The sequence below is a fragment of the Pristiophorus japonicus genome, unplaced genomic scaffold (genome assembly GCF_044704955.1).
Source record: "Pristiophorus japonicus isolate sPriJap1 unplaced genomic scaffold, sPriJap1.hap1 HAP1_SCAFFOLD_884, whole genome shotgun sequence".
Taxonomy (NCBI): domain Eukaryota; kingdom Metazoa; phylum Chordata; class Chondrichthyes; family Pristiophoridae; genus Pristiophorus; species Pristiophorus japonicus.
In genome coordinates, this window is record NW_027254807.1 from 65,830 (window position 1) to 89,331 (window position 23,502).

Here is a 23,502-nt window from a genome sequence, read left to right on the forward strand (position 1 = left end):
TGACTTGCATTCTAGAATCTTAAGAGAATTAGCATCAGGGATTGTGGATGCATTGGTTGTAATTTACCAAAATTCCCTGGATTCTGTGGAGGTCCCAGCAGCTTGGAAAACTGCAAATGTAATGCCCCGATTCAAAAAAGGAGGCAGACAAAAAGCAGGAAACTATAGACCAGTTAGCCTAACATCTGTGTTTGGGAAAATGTTGGAGTCCATTATTAAAGAAGCAGTAACAGGACATTTGGAAAAGCAAAATTTGATCAGGCAAATCAGCATGGATTTATGAAGGGGAAGTCATGTTTGACAGATCTGCTGGAATTCTTTAAGGATATAACGAACAGGGTGGATAAAGGGGAACCAGTGGATGTGGTGTATTTGGACTTCCAGAAGGCATTTGACAAGGTGCCACACAAAAGATTACTGCACAAGATAAAAGTTCACGGGGTTGGGGGTAATATATTAGCATGGATAGAAGATTGGCTGACAAACAGAAATCAGAGAGTTGGGATAAATGGTTCATTCTCTGGTTGGCAATTAGTAATGAGTGGGGTGCCGCAGGGATCATGGCTGGGACCCCAACTATTTACAATCTATATTAACGACTTGGAAGAGGGGACTGAGTGTAACGAAGCTAAGTTTGCCGATGATATAAAGATGGGAGGAAGGGCAATGCGTTAGGAGGCCATAAAGAAGCTGCAGGAGGACATAGACAAGCCAAGTGAGTGGGCAAGAATGTGGCATATGGAGTATAATGTTGGAAAGGGTGAGGTCATGCACTTAGGCAGAAAAAAATCAAAGAGCAAGTTATTATTTAAATGGAGAAAGATTGCAAAGTGCTGCTGTACAGCGGGACCTGGGGGTACTTGGGCATGAAACTCAGGGGGGTGGTATGCAGGTTCAGCAAGTGATCAGGAAAGCCAGTGGAATCTTGGCCTTTATTGCATAGGGGATGGAGTATAAAAGCAGGGAAGTCTTGTTACAGCTGTACAGGGTATTGGTGAGGCCACACCTGGAATACTGCATGCAGTTTTGGTTTCCATATTTAAGAAAGGATATACTTGCTTTGGAGGAAGTTCAGAGAAGGTTCACTAGGTTGAACATTTTGAAGGGGCAGGGTAAACAGCCAGTTGTCATGGTGCACATAAGTACCAACGATATAGGTAAAAAAATGGGATGATGTTCTACAAGACGAATTTAGGGAGCTAGGAGCTAAATTAAAAAGTAGGACCTCAAAGGTAATAATCTCAGGATTGCTGCCAGTGCCACGTGCTAGTCAGAGTAGTAATAGTAAGATAGCTCAGATGAATATGTGGCTTGAGGAGTGGTGCAGAAGGGAGGGATTCAAATTCCTGGGATATTGGAACCGGTTCTGGGGGAGGTGGGACCAGTACAAACCGGACGGTCTGCACCTGGGCAGGACCGGAACCAATGTCCTGGGGGAGTGTTTGCTCATGTTGTTGGGGAGGGGTTAAACTAATATGGCAGGGGAATGGGAACCTATGCCGGGAGACAGAGGGAAGTAGAATGGGGGCAGAAGCAAAAGATCGAAGGAAGAAAAGCAAGAGTGGAGGACAGAGAAACCCAAGGCAAAGAACAAAAAGGGCCACTGTACAGCAAAATTCTAAAAAGACAAAGGGTGTTAAAAAAACAAGCCTGAATGCTTTGTGTCTTAATGGAAGGAGTATCTGCAATAAGGTGGATGAATTAACTGTGAAAATAGATGTTAACAAATATGATATGATTGGGATTACAGCGACGTGGCTCCAGGATGATCAGGGCTGGAAACTCAACATCCAGGGGTATTCAACATTCAGGAAGGATAGAATAAAAGGAAATGGAGGTGGGGTAGCATTGCTGGTTAAAGAGGAGATTAATGCAATAGTTAGGAAGGACATTAGCTTGGATGATGTGGAATCTATATGGGTAGAACTGCACAACACCAAAGGGCAAAAAACGTTAGTGGGAGTTGTGTACAGACCTCCAAACAGTAGTAGTGATGTTGGGGAGGGCATCAAACAGGAAATTAGGGGTGCATGCAATAAAGGTGCAGCAGTTATAATGGGTGACTTTAATATGCACATAGATTGGGCTAACCAAACTGGAAGCAATACGGTGGAGGAGGATTTCCTGGAGTGCATAAGGGATGGTTTTCTAGACCAATATGTTGAGGAACCAACTAGGGGGGAGGCCATCTTAGACTGGGTGTTGTGTAATGAGAGAGGATTAATTAGCAATCTCGTTGTGCGAGGCCCCTTGGGGAAGAGTTACCATAATATGGTGGAATTCTGCATTAGGATGGAGAATGAAACAGTTAATTCAGAGACCATGGTCCAGAACTTAAAGAAGGGTAACTTTGAAGGTATGAGGCGTGAATTGGCTAGGATAGATTGGCAAATGATACTTAAGGGGTTGACTGTGGATGGGCAATGGCAGACATTTAGAGACCGCATGGATGAATTACAACAATTGTACATTCCTGTCTGGCGTAAAAATAAAAAAGGGAAGGTGGCTCAACCGTGGCTATCAAGGGAAATCAGGGATCGTATTAAAGCCAAGGAAGTGGCATACAAATTGGCCAGAAATAGCAGCGAACCCGGGGATTGGAACAAAATTTAGAACTCAGCAGAGGAGGACAAAGGGTTTGATTAGGGCAGGGACAATGGAGTACGAGAAGAAGCTTGCAGGGAACATTAAGACGGATTGCAAAAGTTTCTATAGATATGTAAAGAGAAAAAGGTTAGTAGAGACAAACGTAGGTCCCCTGCAGTCAGAATCAGGGGAAGTCATAACGGGAAACAAAGAAATGACAGACCAATTGAACAAGTACTTTGGTTCAGTATTCATTAAGGAGGACACAAACAACCTTCAGGATATAAGAGGTATCAGAGGGTCTAGTAAGGAGGAGGAACTGAGGGAAATTGTGTTGGGGAAATTGATGGGATTGAAGGCTGATAAATCCCCAGCGCCAGATGGACTGCATCCCAGAGTCCTTAAGGAGGTGGCCTTGGAAATAGCAGATGCATTGACAGTCATTTTCCAACATTCCATTGACTCTGGATCAGTTCCTATCGAGTGGAGGGTAGCCAATGTAACCCCACTATTTAAAAAAGGAGGGAGAGAGAAAACGGAATTATAGACCGGTCAGCCTGACCTCAGTAGTGGGTAACATGATGGAATCAATTATTAAGGATGTCATAGCAGTGCATTTGGAAAGAGGTGACATGATAGGTCCAAGTCAGCATGGATTTGTGAAAGGGAAATCATGCTTGACAAATCTTCTGGAATTTTTTGAGGATGTTTCCAGTCGAGTGGACAAGGGAGAACCAGTTGATGTGGTATATTTGGACTTGCAGAAGGCTTTTGACAAGGTCCCACACAAGAGATTAATGTGCAAAGTTAAAGCACATGGGATTGGGGGTAGTGTGCTGACATGGATTGAGAACTGGTTGTCAGACAGGAAGCAAAGAGTAGGAGTAAATGGGTACTTTTCAGAATGGCAGGCAGTGACTAGTGGGGTACCGCAAGGTTCTGTGCTGGGGCCCCAGCTGTTTACACTGTACATTAATGATTTAGACGAGGGGATTAAATGTAGTATCTCCAAATTTGCGGATGACACTAAGTTGGGTGGCAGTGTGAGCTGCGAGGAGGATGCTATGAGGCTGCAGAGTGACTTGGATAGGTTAGGTGAGTGGGCAAATGCATGGCAGATGAAGTATAATGTGGATAAATGTGAGGTTATCCACTTTGGTGGTAAAAACAGAGAGACAGACTATTATCTGAATGGTGCCAGATTAGGAAAAGGGGAGGTGCAACGAGACCTGGGTGTCATGGTACATCAGTCATTGAAGGTTGGCATGCAGGTACAGCAGGCGGTTAAGAAAGCAAATAAATGGCATGTTGGCCTTCATAGCGAGGGGATTTGAGTACAGGGGCAGGGAGGTGTTGCTACAGTTGTACAGGGCCTTGGTGAGGCCACACCTGGAGTATTGTGTGCAGTTTTGGTCTCATAACTTGAGGAAGAACATTCTTGCTATTGAGGGAGTGCAGCGAAGGTTCACCAGACTGATTCCCGGGATGGCCGGACTGACTGATCAAGAAAAACTAGGCTTGTATTCACTGGAGTTCAGAAGAATGAGGGGGGTCCTCATCGAAACGTTTAAAATTCTGATGGGTTTAGACAGGTTAGATACAGGAAGAATGTTCCCAATGTTGGGGAAGTCCAGAACCAGTCTAAGGATAAGGGGTAAGCCATTTTGACCGAGATGAGGAGAAACTTCTTCACCCAGAGAGTGGTGAACCTGTGGAATCCTCGACCACAGAAAGTTGTTGAGGCCAATTCACTAAATATATTCAAAAAGGAGTTAGATGAAGTCCTTACTACTAGGGGGATCAAGGGGTATGGCGAGAAAGCAGAAATAGGGTACTGAAGTTGCATGTTCAGCCATGAACTCATTGAATGGCGGTGCAGGCTAGAAGGGCCGAATGGCCTACTCCTGCACCTATTTTCTATGTTTCTATGGATGAGGGGGAAGTGTGATGTGAGAAGAAGGATCAGGTATGAGCATACCATCATCATCAATGCTTGTAGCCTCACCGATTGCCAGGCCTCAGTGACGCACCCTCCAATGATCTCCAGCAGGGTCTCCTCCAGCTGAGTCAGGTTCTGCAGCCGTGCTTGACCCCCAGCCTGTTTGTTCAAGCTCGCACCGGTTGTGAGCCACCTCGGCCTGAAAGATAAAGGGAAGTGTGTCAGTGAGCGTGGTGCAATGTGTTTGGATGATGTGCCGGTCATGGTTCAATAGCTGGCATTGTGTGCAATGTGGGTGTAAGACTTGCAGCAGTGGTTGGGTAAGTGTGTGAGAACATAAGAAATAGGAGCAGGAATAGGCCATTTGGCCCCTCGAGCCTGCTTCGCCATTCAATAAGATCACGGCTGATCTGATCTTGGCCTCAACTCCGCTTCCCTGCTTGCTCCCTATAACCCTTGAGTCCCGTGTAATTCAAAAATCTGTCTCTTTCCGCCTTGAATGTATTCAACGACTCACCCTCCATAGCTCTCTAGGGTAGAGAATTCCAAAGATTTAAGACCCTCTGAGAGAAGAAATTTATCCTCATCTCCATTTTAAATGGGCAGCCCCTTATTCTGAAACTATGTGTCATGTATATAACCTTCATGTAACTGTAACCATCATGTAACAACACTGCATACTGTATACACCGAAGAAATGCACACCTTGACCACAGGGGGTGAACTTGTGGGAGACACTCCTCACCTGGTCATCCAGGTGTATAAAGGGAGGTCCCATGCAGGGTCATCACTTCTTGGTCCTGTGAATAAAGGTTCAGGTCACAGAGTGACCTTGTCTGCAGAATGTGCCTCGTATGAATTTATAGTAGTGTGTAAGGACACTACACTATGCCCCCTAATTCTAGATTCCCCGACGAGGGGAAACATCCTCTCAGCATCTACCCTGTCAAGCCCCCTCAGAATCTTATATATTTCAATAAGATCACCTCTCATTCTTTGAAACTCCAGTGAGGGTGAGGTGAAGCTATGATTGTGAGCTATGAGTGGTGATTGCTAGATATTGTTGGTAGGTGAGTGATGGGGGTGTCGTACACTGAGCAGTGTGTGAGGCTAGTGGTGCAGTTAGTGGGATAGGGCATTTGGAGATGCATTCATTGACCTTGAGGTCATTAAACTTCTTTCGGCACTGGATAGACAGCCTGGGGGCAACACTGTTAGCATTAACGGTTTCTGCAATCTCCTTCCACTCCTTCGCAGTGTGTCTGGAAGGCCTCCTGCCCCGCCTGTGGGTAAAGGACCTGTCTCCTCCAGTAGACCTCCTGCACCAAGGCCTTCAGAGCTGTGTTAGAGAACCGAGGTGACCTTTCTCTCCTCTGCTGAGATATTACTCCAGCTCCAGTCACAATGAGGTATTCCTGTAACAAAGCACTTCCCCTTTAAGATGTGCAGACAGCCTTTCACTCTGCAAACCACCATTAAATAGAGAGCCTACTCCATGCAATATTGGGCCCCCTGTTGAGCTCTGAGCCAACCAGCAGTGCGTTTAACGCTGTGCTCAGAGCTGTAATCATGGTAATGAGCAGCAGCATGGATTTTGCGTGCTGCCTGCGCGACTTTCAATGGGTGCCGGTAAATTGTGCAACCCGATCCTCGTGCCTGTTTTCAGGCATTATCCAATTTAGGCCCCTGAGTTTCTTCTTTCTGACAGGCTCAGACTGAGAAAGTGAACAGACAAGGCAGGAGGAGGAAGCATTGCACACTTTTTAAACACTCTTTTGTCTTTGAGGGCAAAGTTTCAATCCAGCTCATTTCATCAAACTAACATATTAAAGTAACAATGCTGCTTTGCCCTCCTGACCCCTCCACTGCCTTTGCTTTGCCAGATCGCTTGTCCAGCATCCTGTCTCGGATGAGTAACAAATTCTTCCATTTAAATGTTGGGAAGATCAAAGACCCTGACTTCGGCCCCTGCCACAAGCTTTTTGCCCTCGTCACTGGCTCCAGCCTCTCATTACCCACTGTCTGAAGCTGAAGCAGATTGCTAAGAACTTTGCTGTGCTGTTTGAGCCGAGATTCTGAACCCATATCCTCACCATCACAAAGACTGCCAACTTCTACCTCAGCAACATCGCCCACCTCTGCTTCTACCTCAGGTCATCTGCTGCTGAAACTTCAGACTTGATCACTAGAAATCTCTCCTGGTCTACCTCCCATCCTGCACCCTTTATAGACTTCAGCTCATCCAAAATCCTGCCACTGGTATCCCATCCAGGGCAAGTCCTGCTTTTCCCCAACACCCCTGTTCCCACTGACCTGCATTGGCTCCTGGTTCCCAAAATCTTAAATTTATTGACAGTTCACACCACTGCTGCCCTCAAATCCAAATTTAAAGGTAGAATTGCACTAATCTCGAATTGTCTGAAGAGCTTGATCTCAATAGATGACTGTTCACAAGAGTTGTGATGAATGCTGAAACCTGACCTCCAGTTAGCTCCTCCACAGTCCATAGGGAACGTATTATAATTATATTGAAGAGGTGACCTCGCACAATGTGGTAATGTCAGCTGGGCACTTCAATGGTGCAAAGACTTGTGGGAGCATATTGGCCCTGGTGCCATTTCAGCTGGGATAGGTGAATTGGTCCTTATGTGCACAATCTGTTCAATCCCCTGGGAGGACAGGCACCAACATCAGTGTCCTCGACCAGCTAACATCCCCAGCATTGAAGCACTGACCACACTCAATCAGCTTCGCTGGGCAGGCCACATAGTTTGCATGCTAGACACGAGACTCCCTCAGCAAATGCTGTATGCGGAGCTCCCTCATGGCAAACGAGCCAAAGGTGGGCAGCGGAAACATTATAAGGACTCCCTCATAGCCACCCTGATAAAGTGCGACATCACCACTGACACCTGGGAGTACCTGGCCGAAGACCGCCTTAGGTGGAGAAAGTGCATCCGGGAGGCCGTTGAGCTCTTCAAGTCTCAACGCTGAGAGCGTGAAGAGATCATGCGTAGGCAGCGGAAGGAGCATGCGGCAAACCAGTCCCACCCACCCCTTCCCTCAACGAATGTCTGTCCCACCTGTGACAGAGTCTGTGGCTCTCATATTGGACTGTTCAGCCACCAAAGAATTCACTTCAGGAATGGAAGCAAGTCTTCCTCGATTCCGAGGGATTGTCTATGATGATGATGCAGAATCTGTAAATAATTGAGATTTTAATTCAACTGGATGTTTATAGTTTTCACAGTATGTAGTATTTCTAGCATCTTTCATATCCTGAATGCCATAAAATCATTGTAATTGGGTGTTGGATATGGCTTTAAAGGATTTGCAGCTGCACCTACTGGGAGCAGGTTTGGAATTTGCACACACACTTCTGACAGACTGAAAACTGAGGGGGCACATGTTCCACATCAGGAGGACAGTTTCATAAGATTCCCCCTTAGAGCCTGAAACGTATTCATTGTTACTGAACCTAAAGGAAAGAAAGAACTTCAGTTTATATGGCACCTTTTACGTTCTCAGGATGTCCCAAAATACTTTACAGCCAACAAAAATGACCAGGTAACCTAGTTTTAGTGAGGTTGGTTGAGGGATAAATGTTATCCAGGACAGTGGGGAGAACTGCCCTGCTCCTCTTCAAATAATGCCATTTATGGTTTGCGCCCACCTGAGACGGCAGGCGAGGACTTTTCTTCTTCGGCGGACCCTCGTAACGAGGATGACTTGCTTCCACATCAAAAAGGGATGAGTTCACAGGTGTTTCAAAGAAGGATCTGATATTCCAGGTCCCGAACTATATGTTGAAGGGCGGAAGATGCCTGTGCGTGGATTTTTTTTAACGTGTGGTGGCTGTTCCACACCAACCACCACACGGGCTTGACAGAGCTAGGTTTTGGTCCTGTGGCAAGGATTAACCAAGACGACTGGAGACCAGCTCTGCTGCACGGATCGAGTGCATACATATATCGCAGTGTGGGCTGGCCCGTGCTGCTCCAGGGCCCTCGCCTATGCTGGGCCCCAAACTCACACCTCTCCTGGGCCCCGATTACGTCGCTCCATGATCTCTTGCCGCTCCTTCGTCCCAACCTCGCTGCGCCCTCTGTACCTGCCCACACTCCAATCACCGACCTGGACCTTGGTGACATCCAATCCAGTATCCCTCTTCACTGCTGTCGCCCTCTTGCACCAACTCACGTTGCTCCCTGGAGTGGTATGCCACCACGCTGTCCAGGGGCCGCTCGTCGCTCGCCTTTTATGGCCCCGACCTGCCGCTGGTGTTCTCACGCAGATTGGGACCGCCACACTATCCAGGCGAGATGAGGATTAGGCTTAATGTCTCTCTGAAATGCAGCACCTCAGAGAATGCTGCTCTCCCGCAGTACTGCAATGAAATGTCAGCTTACTTTATGTGGTCAGGTCTCTGGAATGGTGCTTGAACCAACAACTTTCCGACTCAAAAGGTGAGAGTGCTACCACTGACCCAAGGACGATATCTAGTTGAATGTAGTTTTAAATGAAAATTGTTAGATAGTATACAGTGATTTTAATATTACTTTCGATCCTCTAAATTATCTGTTGTGCGTTAAATGATTTGTACCGCTATTCTTGGAACAATTTTGATATTAATAAAATATATATATTTAAATTTATATATAACCTTATGTTACGTTAGAATGGTATTTGCAAGTTAAATTGATCACAAAATGGATTTTCCCTGTAACTGAAATACCATAAATAGCTGAAACACAACAAGGTACTTGCTGTTGCCAGGCATCTCCTGATTGGCTGCCATAATTATGGTGGACATCCTGGTCATGCAATTTATCTGGGATTTTGTCGATCTTTGCCTAAAGTCACAGTGATTGATTGGGAGAACCCCCGAGGAAGCTCTCAATGTCTTTTCCTGAGGTTGATTAATGTTTATCGTGTGATTATATTTGCAGTGGTATTTGGAGCTGAATTTACATTTTGTGGGTACCTACACCACAGCATTAATAAGTCTCATCACCATATTGAGCCTGGCCCCGGCCCCTGTTCATTGAATGTGTCCATAAACCAAGCAGGCTTACGAATAAAAGCTCGTCTCATTGAGAATGGCCCACCAATCTGTACGGAAGATATTGCAACAACTACACCCGATGGTTTGTCAGATGTCTGCATCACTTGGAAAGGACACGTTGGCAAACTGTTCATAACTCGTGGTGATGTCGTTAAGTCGTATTCAACTGCCATGTCCACTAACTGGAAATGTTGTCAAAATTTCATTCTTACCGGAAGCACTTCAAGCAATAATTCACCGTTGCTGAATGATATTATTTATATAAATGGATCACACTTCAGTCCTGTTCACATTGAAAATGCATCTTATTTAGAATTTACTGGATCTGAAGGAGCATGTGGTAAGTAGAAAAAATTACACATTGTGAATCTCTCTTACATTTGAAAAAACTTAAGATTTCTAATAGATGAAGAATAAAACCGACATATAGGCCCAGACTTTCTGTGCCTCTCCCCCTGCCAATGTTTTGGTGGATCCACGGCAGGTGGGGACAAAATGTGTGCAGCGATGTGCTGTTCCCTGTCCCACCTCTGTGCACCCTCTCCCCAACACCTACCCAACCATTTCCCAGAGGGGTTGGTCCACTCAGCCCAGAATATTCCTGCACATATATTGATGGCATGGATGGCAATATATAAAGACTACACAAATGAGAGAATTGTAGCCTGCACCATGTTTCCTGCCATTTCAAGGATACAAGGACTGCCAGTTCGGCCCAGGCATTCAAAGTTCACGGTTGGAGGAAGGGGTTAAAAATCAATCATTTTGTAAGCAGCACAGAGGCGACCTGTATTTTAATGTTGTGCAGACTCCCGAAGACTGCCATATCAAAACTATGGTGTCTTTTCCGCAGGATTTCTCGGTGGAGGCAGGGATACCTCCAGTATGCTAATGATGCTGAGGTCAGAGGTCAGAGGCTGTGGTCAGGGGAACAGCTTCATGGAGGGCAGAGTGCCACTCCTTGGAGATGTCCCCCAGTCAATCGGAGGAGGACATGGAAAGCCTGGGCTATGTTATTTAAGCTGCAAAAACCACTGAAAGCAAAACCTTAATTCTGAAAAAAAAAATAATTAAATATCACTGAACAATTCATTTACTGGCCTGTGTAGTGAAAGGAATCGATGGCTCTAAACACAGATTCTGAAATATGTGTTTCTTTAACCTTGAGATTATATTCCTTAGGAAAAATTACTCACAGTGTTAAAGGAATATTGGTTCCTGTCCAGCTAGAGTTCAATTTGACTATTCTAACCAGACTAATATTTAATCTTTATGAACATGTAATTAGTTTTGTTGTGAAGCCGTTTAATTGAAGTATTGACCCCAAAAAGCAACAGATAAAGAATCTTAGTCCTGGCTTTCGCCACATGGCAAGACCAGAGCTCAGGGCCTAATGTCCCTGTCTTCTGTCAGTACCACAAGTGATTTACTGTCGGAGCCCAACGCTCTCATTCTCCCAGACTTGAATTGTTTCTGTTTCTCCCAATGTGCCTTTCATTAGGCTGAGACCACAGCAAGTTATCAAAATAAATAATGGCTACAATGATTAGAATAATCAAAAAATAAATATTAGGAAAGTTAGACAATAAGACTTGGATCAAGTTACAAGACTGAAGATATTAAAATTCGGAGTCTCTCTGCTTGGGTGGAGCATTAGAGAAAGGTAACACTAGGACCCCATTTTATCTGTGTGAAAGAATAAAGCTAAATACAGGGTAATGGTACAATGGCAGCAGCATTGTAATTTTAGATCTGATGAAGGATTGTGGCCAACTCCAGGACAGGCAGATATTTGATCATTCTCACATATGGTGAGATTTTCTTTAAAGGACTCTGGTCTGTTTTGGGCTCTCTGTGGATACTTTATATTTGTGCTCAGTGCAGAAGTCACTTTGCTTAGGTGAACACGCAGATGCTATGAACTGAAGCTAGACCTTGTTGGCTACCACATTTGCCTCCATAACAATAACAAAAATTTAAATAATTAGCATTCAAAGCATTTTGGGACATCCTGTTAGCAAAGGGTTAATCAGATGGGACTACTGTTACTTTCTCTATATTCATTTCAACCCACCCACCCTTGGAGGTTAAATTCCTCCCAGAGATGCTGTTGGTGCAGGTCTTGCCCTTTAAATTATTCCTTCACACTCAAAATACTTATACTTGTTTCAAAACATCTGCTAAAGGTCCCTAATCACTTTCACTGTCTTTTCATTTAGAAACACCATGGTCTGATTGCATAAAACAGAACGACAAACTGACTCAACTCACAACTCAAAGCACATTTACTCTAACTGATGCTCGTTATGCTGTGCTAATTGTGAATGGCATCCTGGAGGAATGTAATGCCAGCATTTCAGTCAAGTAAGTGTTAACAGCTTGCTTGAGTAAAGTGTTGAATAGATGATGGTGCTAGGGTGTCCCTGGAGATGGAGCATGCGGTATTCACCGGTACGCTCACGGCCTTCCGCGAGAGGTGGGCACCGGAGGGACTGGAGTGCATCATCACCCCGGCAACCAAATTTTAATTTGATTTTATTATCTAAAGTTTAATTTGTTTAATTTACCTGTTTTAGTGCCCGCCCCACACCCCTGCTTTTAGCCAGGGGGCACTTGTATAATTTGTGTATTGGTGCCCTCAAAACAAAAACAGAAAATAAGGGGCACTGGGATAAACTGTATTTTGGAGTGTGACCCCCCGCCTTGCAGGGGACATTTGTTTAAATGCACAATTAAAATAGTTGAATAGATGATGGCGCCAGGAGATGTCCGTGGAGATGGAGCACTCGGTGTCCATTGGTACGCCGGAGAGACTAGAGTGGATCATCACCCCTGGCAACCAAATTTTAATTTGACCTTAGTTTTTCAAAGTTTCATTTGTTAATTTGTCGGTTCTACTTCCCCTTTAATAAGGGGGCATTTGATTTAAAGTTTGACATTAAAATAGTTGAATAGATGATGTTTCGATAGGGCGTGTTTTAGAAATCTCAGACACTAGAATTCAGCAGATTCATTGCTGGTCTTTCTGTTTCTCTGTGCTTCTATAATTTGTTCTGCAGATATTGGTCATCCAGTTTGAGTTTCCCCACAAATGAAAACAATCTATTTCTTTTAACTCAAAACAGCTTTGTTCAAATTAAGTTAATTTCAATCAATATTGCACAAAAATGCGACCCGTGAAAATGCATTGAAAATGTGTTCCTTAGTTCAAACCTCTTGATTCTGATGCATATTCCCACCACAAGTGGGCTCTGAACAGAGTATTCTGCACTTTATTCGAATTCAACTCCATGATCAACATCAGGTGCCGAGGCGTCACAGCTTCTCCCAGTGGATACACTGCATCATCAGGCGGAGGCAAAGCAGTTTGGGGAGTATGGCCAGCCAGAAGTAGAGGATCATCAAATATGTGGAGGAGCGCCCTGGAGAAATGAAGAAAGTTGTGGTACAGAAATGTCACATCCCTCCCACCACCCTCTCCACCTACCCAAAACAACAAGGAGAGTCGGTGCTGACTGCCAGCAGACCTTCTGCAGCCAAAGGAAGAGGACGTGCACTTCAGTTTGTCCCAATGTCCAATCAGATTTGTTGAGCTTGTTCAAGCAGGCTAATCTTCCACGGCTGTCCAACCTCGTTGTGCAGGGAAATGCGAGTGAGTTCACTGAAGAATTTGGAACTAATTCTGTTTCAGCATCATGGATCGGCCACTTTAAAAACAGTTGTATAATCTCGTCCACGCCCCATACATGGGGAGGCAAGTGATGTTCTCACAGAGAGCATCAGCAACTGGATGCCTGATACCAATTCCAGAAATGTTATCTTCTTATAAACCTAAGTACATCTTTAATGCTAATGAAATGGGCCTTTTTTAACCAGCTGTACCCACGCACAGCACCATTTTTCATCAATGAAAAATACTCGTGTGTGTCTCGATATCTCTTCAAATAGTAGGCTTAGCCATGCATTGCTAGACAGAGTATCAATGTTTAATTAAGCATATAAAATAACAAGTTAACTCATAGGAGTTGCAAGAGCCCCATGTGTCTGCAGCCCAACCGACACACACAGGAGCGAGGGCGAACAAAGGGAGGTCACATGCAAGTCACATGACGATGACGCAGATGCCACTCACTTCCAGCAAACGTGCACCCAGCGTCACAAGGTGGGAAAAAAAATCAATCAGTGAATTAGCATCAGAGTTTGCATTAGCATGAGTGGAGAAAAAAGAACGGCAGCAGAAACTGGGAGTGAGAAAAAGACTCAAATATGTGGATCCAGCGAGCAGACGGAGAGAGAAACCAGTCTCAATTGTGAAAGGTTGCTGAGGAATTGACTGATAACTAAGCTAAATGTCTCAATGGAACATTTCACTACATAGTTGCTGGTGGGTGGGAGCCTTGGGGATCAATCATAATGATCATTTTCAATGTGACTCTATGTGACATGCTCGATGGACCAGCTGGTCTTTTCCTGTTGGTCATTTTTCGTATGTTTGCAAATAGAAACAACAATTTTGTTGATAAATGTGCTGTCAGCAAGAAGCAAACCATAATCACAGATGTTTCACAAAATGACTGAACTTTGCATTGTACACCTTGTACAGTTCTTGGGGTTTCAATCACATTCATTTAAATAGTTGATTTGATGTTTTATGGTATTTAATGGTGTTCCTGTAGTGTTTTGCTGCACTGTTTTATTAACATTGCATAATTTGCATTTGCTGATTGTCATGTATGTAACCTTCATGTAACAACACTGCAGTACTGCATATACTTGAGAAATGCACACATTGACCACAGGGGATGAACTTGTGGGAGACACTCCTCACCTGGTCATCCAGGTATAGAAAGGGAGGTTCCACGCAGGGTCATCACTTCTTGGTCCTGTGACTAAAGGTTCAGGTCTTGGAATGACCTTGTCCATAGAATGTGCCTCATGGATTTGTGGTATTGTGTAAGGACTTTACAGTGGCGATGAGAAACGGGAATCAACGACCCACGAGAATGGCCACCGGTAGCACAGAGGAACGGTACTGTGTTGGTGAGGATTGGGACGATTTCATTGAGAGGCTTCAGCAGAGCTTTGTCACGAAGGACTGGCTGGGAGATGCAGCGGCCGACAAGCGAAGGGCTCATCTACTGACCAGCTGTAGATCTAAGACTTACGTGCTCATGAAAGACCTGCTAGCACCCGAGAAGCCAGCGGACAAAACTTTTGAAGAACTCAGCAAGCTAATCAGTGAGCACCTCAAACCGGCGAGCAGCATACACATGGCCCGACACAGATTTTATACCCACCGACGTCAGGAAGGACAGAGTATACCAGACGTCGTTGCGGACCTCCGGCGCTTGGCCAGCCTCTGTAAATTCACAGACGCCTGCAGGGGGGAGATGCTAAGGGATTTCTTTATTGAGGGCATCGGTCATGCCGGGATTTTCAGAAAGTTAATCGAGACCAAGGACTTGACCTTGGAAGCAGTGGCGTTGCTGGCTCAGACTTTTATGGTGGGGGAGGAGGAAACCAAGATAATATACGCACGCAACTCTGACTTCAACGTGGATTAGAGGGTCAATATCATAAACGCGACTCAGAGCCCAGCAGGCAGGCAAGGGTAGTTCGACACACCCCAGGCAGCAATAGACCCCAGAACAAGTTTTCAACACACACAATGGCAGGCTGAACGGACATTTATGCCATCCCAGTGGACAATGCGTTCTGGAATGGGACCATTGACACCCACTAACAGGGTGCTCAAGAGCAGTCAAAGGGACAATCAGCGAAGAATGCCTGGTAACAGCTCTTTTGTTCACAACAATGGGAATCTCAGTTCATGCTGGAGGTGTGGGGGCAGACATGCTGCTAGGACGTGGAGGTTTCAACAGTTTGCCGACAGAAATTGTAACCTCACTGGACCAGAAGAGGGGTCTGCGAGGCAGGATGACGCGTGGGGCAAATCAATGGACGCTGAAGTTCAGCGGGTTCATGTAGCAAACATTCACAGCTCATATACCAAAATGCTACCTATGATGATGAAGGTCCTATTAAACGGCATCCCGGTACGCATGGAGCTGGACACGGGGGCCAGCCAGTCACTCATGAGCGTTCAACAATTCGAAAAGCTATGGCCACTCAAAGCCAGCAGACCCAAACTGGAACGCATTGAGACTCAACTACGGACGTACACCAAAGAAATCGTTCCAGTGCTAGGCAGTGCAATGTTGGCTCTCACACACAATGGATCAGTGAACCGGCTGCCGCTCTAGATTGTCCCGGGCAATGGTCCCACACTGTTGGGGAGGAGCCGGTTAGCTGAGATGAACTGGAAATGGGAGGATGTGCACGCAGTGTCATCTGTGGAGCAAAGTTCATGCTCATAGGTCCTACAGCAATTTGAGTCGCTATTCCAACCTGGCGTCGGGACGTTCAAAGCTATCAAAGTAGTGATTCACATCACCCTGGACGCCAGACCAGTGCACCACAAAGCCAGAGCTGTGCCGTATGTGATGCGGGAGAAAATTGAAAGCGAATTGGACCGTTTGCTGAGAGAGGGCATCATCTCGCCCGTTGAATTCAGCGACTGGGCGAGCCCCATTGTTCCCGCCCTAAAAACGGATGGCTCGGTCAGGATCTGTGGCGACTACAAGGCCACTATTAACCTGGTGTCCCTACAAGACCAATACCAGCTTCCAAGAGCGGAGGATCTTTTTGCCACGCTGGCAGGCGGCAAGCTGTTCACCAAGTTGGATCTCACTTCAGCCTACATGACCCAAGAACTGGCCGACGAATCCAAACTATTGACCACAATCACCACGCACAAGGGACTGTTTGTTTACAACAGGTGCCCATTTGGCATTCGATCAGCGGCCGCGATCTTTCAAAGAAACATGGAAAGCCTGCTCAAATCCATTCCTGGAACGATCGTATTCCAGGACGATATCCTCATCATGGGTTGGGACACTGAGGAACACCTCCACAACCTGGAAGAGGTGCTACGCCGACTGGACCGGGTAGGCCTGTGACTCAAGAAACCTAAGTGTGTGTTTTTGGCTTGCGAAGTCGAGTTTCTGGGCAGGAGGATTGCTGCAGACGGGATTCGGCCTACCGAATCCAAAACAGAGGCGATTCGACGAGCGCCCAGGCCCTGCAACACATCAGAGTTGCGTTCATTTCTGGGACTCTTGAACTATTTCAGGAACTTTTTGCCGAACTTAAGCACATTGTTGGAGCCGGTACACGTGGTCCTGCGTAAGGATTGCGATTGGTTTTGTGGGGTCTGTCAAGAATGTGCTTTCAATCGGGCGCGTAACTTACTCTGTTCAAATAGGTTGTTGACCCTGTACAACCCCTGTAAGAAATTGGTTCTGACATGTGATGCATCGTCCTATGGGATTGGGTGCGTGTTGCAGCAGTGCAATGTTGAGGGGCAACTCCAACCTGTGGCTTATGCCTCCAGGTTGCTCTCTCAAGCAGAACGTGGATATGGGATGGTTGAGAAGGAAGCACTCGCATGTGTCTATGGGGTGAAAAAGATGCACCAGTACCTTTTTGGCAGGAGGTTCGAATTAGAAACGGACTACAAGCCGTTAACATCCCTGTTGTCAGACAGCAAGGTTGTCAATGCCAAAGCGTCAGCTCGCATACAGCGATGGGCTCTCACGCTGGCTGTATACGACTACACCATCCGGCATCGGCCGGGCACTGAAAATTGTGCTGATGCGCTCAGCAGGCTTCCACTGGCCACCACTGAGGGGGCAACGGAGCAAAGCGCTGAGATGGTCATGGCCATTGATGCCTTTGACAGCGCAGGCTCCCCCATCACAGTTCGCCAGATCAAAATCTGGACCAACAGAGATCCCTCCTATCTTTGATTAAGAGATGTGTCCTGACTGGGGATTGGGCGCCCGCACATGGAGCATGCCCTGAGGAGGTCAGACCGTTTCACAGGCGGATGGATGAGCTCTCCATCCAAGCCGACTGCCTACTATGGGGCAGCCGGGTAGTCATGCCCCAGAGAGGCAGGGAAGCTTTCATCAGGGATCTCCACAGCGAGCACCCAGACATCGTGCTGATGAAGGCCATTGCCCGGTCACACGTTTAGTAGCCGGAAATTGGTTCAGACCTGGAACACTGTGTTCGCAGGTGCACGACGTGTGCTCAGCTGGGAAATGCCCCCAGGGAGGCCACACTCAGCCCGTGGCCCTGGCCCACCAGGCCATGGTCACGCATTGACTTAGACTACGTGGGCCCCTTCATGGGGAAAATGTTTCTCATCGTGGTTGATGCGTATTCGAAATGGATCGCGTGCATCATTTTGAATTCGTGCACGACATCCACCACTGTGGAGATTCTACGTGCGGTCTTTACAACCCACGGTTTGCCGGACATCCTTGTAAGCGATAATGGCCCATGTTTCACTAGCTACGAATTCCGGGAGTTTATGCTGGGTAATGGCATCAACCATGTCGGGACAGCACCGTTTAAGTCGGCCTCCAATGGCCAAGCGGAACGTGCGGTCCAAATCATAAAACAAGGCATACTCAGGATTCAAGGTCCCTCCCTTCAATGCCGCCTATCGCGCCTCCTGCTGGCCTATAGGTCCCGACCGCACTCGCTCACGGGGGTCCCGCCTGCGGTGCTCCTTATGAAACGTACACTCAAAACTCGGCTGTCCCTCATTCATCCTGTCTTATCCGACATTGTTAAAGGCAAGCGACAGTCCCAAAATGAGTACCATGACCGTAATTCAAGGGGGAGATGTATAGAAATTGGTGACCCCGTATTTGTTCTCAATCACGCTTTGGGGCCCAAATGGCTTGAAGGTACTGTAATAGACAAAGAGGGGAATAGGGTCATTGTGATTAAACTTAACAATGAGCAGATATGCCGCAAGCATCTGAACCAAGTAAAAAAAATTTCAGCATGGACTCTGAGGAACCTGAGGAAGATCATGAGATGGTATTTGTCATCTATTTCACCATCTTGCAATGACTATAAGTATGTAACTGTAACTCATGCATACTGTACCTGTACCCTTGTAATGCACACCCTGACCACAGGGAGTGAGCTCCTCACCTGGGCTTCCAGGTATAAAAGGGAAGGTCCCACCCAGGATCAGCGCTCTTCAGTCCTGGAAATAAAGTGAAGGTCACAGAGTGACCGTATCTGATATATCCATGCCTCGTGTGAGTTTGTAACAAGGTGCAGAGACACTACATCTGGCGACGAGAATCGGGAATGACTGAACCACGAGGATGGCCACCGGTGGCACAGAGGAACGCTACTGTGTGGGTGAGGACTGGAACGACTTTGTGGAAAGACTCCAGCAGAGCTTTGTCACAAAGGACTGGCTGGAAGAGGCAGCGGCTGACAAGTGGAGGGCGCATCTACTGACCAGCTGTGGTCCACGGACGTATACGCTGATGAAAGACCTGTTCATACCCCAAAAGCCAGCGGACAAGTCCTTCGAAGAGCTCAGCCAGCTGATCAGTGAGCATCTCAAACCGGCAAGTAGCATATACATGGCCCGGCACCGGTTCTACTCTCACCGGCATTGGGAGGGTCAAAACATCTCGGACTTCGTGGCGGAACTGCGCCATTTGGCCAGTCTCTGTAAGTTCTCCGATGCCTGCAGGGGGGAGATGTTAAGGGACTTTTTCATCGAGGGCATTAATCATGCCGACATTTTCTGGAAGCTCATAAAGACTAAGGATTTGACTTTGGAAGGGACAGCGTTGATAGCTCAGACCTTTATGACAGGGGAAGAGGAGACCAAGCTAATTTACGCACACAGCCTTGGTTTCAATGTTGCGTTGAACCAGGGAGTTAATGTTGTAAAAAAGGACACAGAACCCCACAGGCAGGCAAGGGCAATTTGACATCGTCCAGGCCGCAACTAACTCCAGGGTGGGCCTGCAACAGGGACAATGGAAAGGAGATCGGCAATTCATGCCATTACGAGAAACAATCCTGTGATGGGACAATTAACACCCTCCATCAGAGTGCTTAGAAACAGCCAAACGAGCCATCAGAGAGGAATGCCTGGGAATAGCCCTTTTGTTAACAGCAATCTCAGCTCGTGTTGGAAATGTGGGGGCAGACACACTGCAAAAATCTGCAGGTTCCAACTTTACACCTGTAGGATTTATAATGTCAAGGGACACCTGGCCAGGATGTGCAAAAAGGCAATAGCGAGGCTAGTCTGTGAGACAGACGAACCAGACGAGGGGTCTGAAATGCAGGATGAGGACTGGGGAACAACCATGGATGCTGAAGTTCAGAGAGTTCATGTGGCCGACGTCCACAGCTCATACACCAAAATGCCACCCATGATGATGAAAGTCTTACTGAATGGCATCCTGGTGCACATGGAGCTGGATATTGGGGCTAGCCAGTCCTTTATGAGCGCCCAACAATTTGAGAGACTAAGGTCACACAGAGCTTGCAGGCCCAAATTGGAACGCATTGAGACGCAGCTACATACGTACAGCAAAGAGATTATCCCAGTGCTGGGCAGTGCAAACTTGGTGGTAACACATAATGGATCACAGAACCAGCTGCCACTCTGGATTGTTCCGGAAAATGGCCCCGCGCTCTTGGGGAGGAGTTGGCTAGCTGAGATGAATTGGAAATGGGGGGATGTGCACGCCATTTCATCCGTGGACCGAAGTTCATGCTCGCAGGTATTGCAAAAATTTGAGTCACTCTTTCAACCCAGTGTCGGAATGTTCAAGGGCACCAAAGTAGTGATACACATCACTCCGGATGCCAGACCAGTGCACCACAAAGCCAGAGCGGTGCCATACATGATGCGTGAAAAAATTGAAAGTGAACTGGACAGGCTGCTCAGAGAGGGCATAATTTTGCCCATTGAATTCAGCGACTGGGCAAGTCCCATTGTTCCTGTCCTCAAAGCAGATAGCTCGGTTAGGATTTGTGGCAACTACAAAGCCACCATCAACCGAGTGTCGCTGCAAGACCAATACCCACTCCCGAGAGCGGAGGACCTTTTTGCCACGCTGGCAGGTGGTAAGCTGTTCACGAAGCTGGACCTCACTTCGGCCTACATGACTCAGGACCTGGCTGAAGAATCCAAGTTTCTGATGACCATCACGACACACAAAGGATCATTTGTTTACAACAGGTGCCCGTTTGGCATTCGTTTGGCAGCGACTATCTTTCAGCCAAACATGGAAAGCTTGCTCAAGTCCATCCCTGGAACGATCGTGTTCCAAGACGACGTCCTTATAACGGGTCGAGACACTGAGGAATACCTCCGCAACCTGGAGGAGGTGCTACGCCGATTGGAACAGGTAGGCCTGCGGCTGAAAAAGGTCAAGTGCGTGTTTTTGGCCCCAGATGTCGAGTTCCTGGGCAGGAGGGTTGCCGCAGATGGGATCCGGCCCACTGAATCAAAAACTGAGGCGATTCGCCGGGCGCGCAGGCCCGTCAACACGTTGGAGTTGCGATCATTCCTGAGACTCTTGAATTATTTTGGGAACTTCCTGCCGAACTTAAGCACATTGTTGGAGCCGTTACATGCTCCTCCGTAAAGGTTGTGAATGATCTTTGGGGGGATTGTCAAGAACAGGCTTTCAATAAGGCGAGGAACCTGCTGTGTTCCAACAAACTGTTGACTTTGTATGACCCCTGTAAAAAACTGGTTTTAACATGCGATGCGTCATCCTACGGGGTTGGGTGTGTTTTGCTGCAGGGTAACGATGACGGCTGACTCCAACCGGTGGCTTACACCTTCAGGTCGCTCTCCCAGGCAGAGCGTGGATACGGCATGGTCGAGAAGGAGGCACTCACGTGTGTGTGCGGTGTGAAAAAGATGCACCAGTCACTTTTCGGTAGACGGTTCGAGCTCGAGACAGACCACAAGCCGTTAACATCCCTGTTGTCCAACAGCAAGGCTGTCAATGCTAATGCATCAGTTCGCATACAGCGATGGGCCCTCACGCTGGCTGTGTATGACTACACCATACGGCATCGGCCAGGCACCGAAAATTGCGCTGACGCGTTCAGCAGTCTCCCACTGGCCACCACCGAGTGGGCGTCGGAGCAGAGCGCCGAGATGGTCATGGCCGTTGAGGCTTTTGACACTGCGGGCTCCCACATCACAGCCCGCCAGATCAAACTCTGGACCAACAGGGACCCCCTCCTATCCATGATAAAGAAATGTGTCCTGACTGGGGATTGGGTGCCTGCACACAGGGCATGCCCCGAGGAAGTCAGGTCGTTCAGAGACGGATGGATGAACTCTCCGTCCAAGCCGACTGCCTGTTATGGGGCAGCCGGGTAGTCATGCCCCAGAAAGGAAGGGAAGCGTTCATCAGGGAACTCCACAGCGAGCACCCTGGCATCGTGTTAATGAAGGCCATTGCCCGGTCACATGTGTGGTGGCCGGGGATTGACTCAGACCTGGAACACTGGGTTCGCAGGTGCACGACGTGTGCCCAGCTGGCAATGCCCCAGGGAGGCCCCACTCTGCCCGTGGCCCTGCCCCACAAGGCCATGGTCACGTATTCACGTGGACTATGCGGGCCTGCTCATGGGAAAAATGTTCCTGATCGTTGTCGATGCATACTCGAAGTGGATCGAGTGCATCATATTGAACTCGTGCATGGCATCCATCACTGTGGAGAGTCTGCGTACGGTTTTCGCGACCCACGGCTTGCCAGACATCCTGGTCAGCGATAATGGCCCGTGTTTTACCAGCCATGAATTCCAGGAGTTTATGTCGGGCAATGGGATCAAGCACGTCTGGACAGCGCCGTTCAAGCTGGCCTCCAATGGCCAGGCGGAACGGCGGTCCAAGTCATAAAGCAGGGCATGCTACGCATCCAAGGACCCTCCCTTCAGTACCGCCTATCGCGCTTCCTGCTGTCCTACAGGTCTCGGCCGCACTCGCTCACGGGAGTCCCGCCAACGGAACTCCTCATGAAACGCACACTCAAGACGCGGCTGTCCCTCATTCACCCAGCCCTGGCAGACATTGTTGAGGGCAAGCGCCAGTCCCAAACCGAGCTCCATGATCGAAACTCAAGGGGGAGGTGTATAGAAATAGATGACCCGGTATTTGTTCTTAACCATGCTTTTGGACCCAAATGGCTTGAGGGCGCCGTAATTGGCAAAGAAGGAAACAGGATCATGCTGGTCAGACTAAACAATGGGCAGATATACCGCAAACACTTGGAACATTAAAGACAAGGTTCAGTGCAGACACGGAGGAACCGAAAGAAGAGCATGATGAGATAGCACCCACACCACTGCCAGCGCACGAGCAACAAAGACAGCGCTCAGCATGCACAGTCCCTGTGACCAGCCCAGACAGGCCGGAATCACTTCAAGTGACAGAGACGCGTGCTGAGGCTCAGCCACCAGAGCCACAACTGCGGCGCACCACGAGAGAGCGCCGACCACCCGATAGACTTAACCTCTGAAACTAAAAGACCTAAGGGGGGAGGTGATGTCATGTATTTCACCATCTTGCAATGACTATAATTATGTAACTGTAACTCATGCATACTGTACCTGTACCCTTGTAATGCACACCCTGACCACAGGGAGTGAGCTCCTCACTTGGGCTTCCAGGCATAAAAGGGGAGGTCCCACCCAGGATCAACACTCTTCAGTCCTGGAAATAAAGTGAAGGTCACAGAGTGACCATGTCTGATATATCCATACCTCGTGTGAGTTTGTAACAAGGTGCAGAGACACTACAGTATTCACACCACCGCCAGTGAACGAGCAACAAGAACATTCAGCAGCATGCACAGTCCCTGCGGTCAGCCCGAACAGGCCAGAATCACGCAGGCCAAGGCTCAACAGCCAGAGCCCCAACTGCGGCGCTCCACGAGGGAGCGCAGACCACCCGAAAGACTTAATCTGTGATCCCAAGAAGACGTTGGGG

General features: G+C 47.6%; 1 protein-coding gene across 1 annotated transcript in view; it reads left to right on the forward strand.

Moving 5' to 3' along the window:
- Window positions 1-23,502, forward strand: part of LOC139257606 (uncharacterized) — a 108,990-nt gene that overhangs the window by 19,566 nt on the left and 65,922 nt on the right. Inside the window, exons 3-4 of the mRNA XM_070874544.1 lie at window positions 9,475-9,930; window positions 11,810-11,954. Of these exons, the coding sequence (XP_070730645.1) occupies window positions 9,475-9,930; window positions 11,810-11,954 (601 nt within the window). The remainder of the gene's footprint in view (window positions 1-9,474; window positions 9,931-11,809; window positions 11,955-23,502) is intronic.